This window comes from Nicotiana sylvestris, chromosome 5, assembly GCF_000393655.2.
Source record: "Nicotiana sylvestris chromosome 5, ASM39365v2, whole genome shotgun sequence".
NCBI lineage: Eukaryota > Viridiplantae > Streptophyta > Magnoliopsida > Solanales > Solanaceae > Nicotiana > Nicotiana sylvestris.
Window position 1 is genome coordinate 109,522,427 of NC_091061.1, and position 2,455 is coordinate 109,524,881.

The window sequence follows — 2,455 nt, forward strand, 5'->3', positions numbered from 1 at the left end:
TGGCAAAACTAACACTGGAGCTGTGGTTAAGGCAGTCTTGAGCTTCTGAAAGCTCACCTCACACTCATCCGACCACCTGAATGGAGCACCCTTTTGAGTCAATTTGGTCAAGGGTGATGCAATAGATGAAAATTCCTGGACGAACCAATGGTAATAACCCGCCAAACCAAGAAAGCTACGAATCTCTGTGGCTGAGGACGGTCTGGGCCAACTTTGAACTGCCTCTATCTTCTTCGAATCAACATGAATACCCTCACTGGACACCACGTGCCCCAAGAAAGCCACTGAGCTGAGCCAAAACTCATATTTGGAGAACTTTGCATAAAGCTTCTCCTCCCTCAATCTTTGCAACAAAACTCTCAAATGCTCCGCATGCTCCTCCTGACTACACGAGTATACCAAAATATCATCGATGAATACAATAACGAACGAGTCAAGATAAGGCCAAAACACTTGGTTCATCAAATGCATGAACGTTGCTGGGGCATTGGTTAGCCCAAAGACATTACAAGGAACTCATAATGACCATATCAGGTCCTGAAGGTTGTCTTAAGAATATCCGAGTCCTTGATATTCAACTGGTGATAACCTAACTGGAGATCAATATTGGAGAACACTCTTTCTCCCTAAAGCAGGTCAAATAAATCATCAATACGAGGTAAATGATACTTGTTCTTGACTGTACCTTTTTTCAACTACCTGTAATCAATGCACATCCTCATCGTGCCTTCCTTCTTTTTCATAAATAGAACAGGCGCACCCCAAGGCGACACACTAGGACTAATAAACTCCTTACCAAGGAGTTCCTATAGTTGATCTTTCAACTCCACCGGTGCTATACGATACAATGGAATAGAAATAGGCTGAGTGCCTGGCACCAAATCAATACCAAAGTCAATATCCCTATCCGGGGGCATTCTCGACAGGTCTATAGGAAACACATAGGGAAAATCTCTCACTACCAAAAAAGAATCAATACTAGGAGTCTCTGCACTGACATCCCTCATAAAAGCTAAGTGTGAGAGACAGCCTTTCCCAACTATCTGTTGGACCTTCAGAAATGAAATTACCCTACTGGGGACAAAATCAGTCGAACCTCGCCACTCAATCCATGGCACACCTGGCATAGGCAATGCCACTGTCTTAGCATGACAGTCCAATATAGTACGACACAGAGATAGCCAATCCATGCTTAATATCACATCAAAGTCCACCATACAAAGTAACAAAAGGTCCACTCGGGTCTCCATACCCCCAATAGTCACCACACACGACCAATATACACGGTCCACAACAATATTTTTGCCCATTGGAGTAGATACACGAACAGATAAAACAAGAGACTCACGAGACATATCCAAATAACGAGCAAAATATGATGACACATATGAAAAAGTGGAACCAGGATCAAATAACACAGATGCATCTCTGTGGCATACTGAGACAATACTTATAATTACGGAATCTGAAACAATAGCATCTAGTCTAGCCGAGAGTGCATAAAAATGGGTCTGACCACCACCTGATCGACCTCCCCTCTAGGGCGACCTCTAGATGACTGACACCCACCCCTGGCTGCCTGGGTGGGTGGTGAAGTATCTGGAGCTGAAGTTGACGGCTCACTCCTCTACTGAGACAGACCCCCAAGAAGATGAGGACACTACCTCCTCATATGGCAAACTCTCCACACTAGTAACAATTCTCTAGTGTGGGGAACGAGGACTGAAGGGAACCCCTAGCACTGGAATGACTAGTAGAAGGACCTGACATGGAAGAGCCCTGAACTGATGGAGCACGAGACAAACTCTGGGCTGGTAGGACACTAAGTGATGAATAGACTAGATGAGAACTGTGATAACTATGGCCTGATGATGCCCCACGATGAACTAGGCGGGCTGACTGAGCATGCCTAAATGAGAGGCCTCTGTCGTGCTGAAATTGACCTCTCGAAGGAACACCGCCAAAACTACCAGATCCCCGAGACCTCTTGGCCTCCCTCTCATCTCGCTCCTGATGATGAACTGACTCAATCTCACGAGCAACATCAACAACCTCCTTAAAAGTAGCACCTGACACCCTCTCCTTGGTCATGAGAATCCGAAGCTGATATGTGAGGCCATCAATGAACCTCCTGATCCTCTCTCTATCCGTAGGAACCAACCAAACAGCATGACGAGCTAACTCCGAGAACCTCATCTCATACTGCGTCACAGTCATATCACCCTGAGGCAATTGCTCGAACTGCCTGCATAGCGCCTCCTTCCGAGATTGTGGCACATACTTCTCCAAAATAAGAATAAAGAACTATTTCCAAGTAAGGGGCACTGCATCAATAGGCCTACGCCTCTCATAAGCCTCTTACCAAGTAAAGGCAGCTCCAGAAAACTGAAAAGTAGTAAATGCTACCCCGCTGGTCTCTAGAATACCCACTATATGAAGAATTCTCTAACATTTG

At 45.5% G+C, this 2,455-nt stretch overlaps 1 protein-coding gene across 1 annotated transcript; it reads right to left on the reverse strand.

Moving 5' to 3' along the window:
- Positions 1–806: 806 nt before the first annotated feature.
- On the reverse strand, positions 807–2,091 carry LOC138869136 (uncharacterized). Its single transcript, XM_070146731.1, has 3 exons — positions 1,971–2,091; positions 1,253–1,438; positions 807–1,138 (listed from the first exon to the last, which is right to left on the reverse strand). Exons 1-3 carry the CDS (start codon positions 2,089–2,091, stop codon positions 807–809), a joined length of 639 nt encoding a protein of 212 aa, XP_070002832.1.
- Positions 2,092–2,455: the final 364 nt, after the last annotated feature.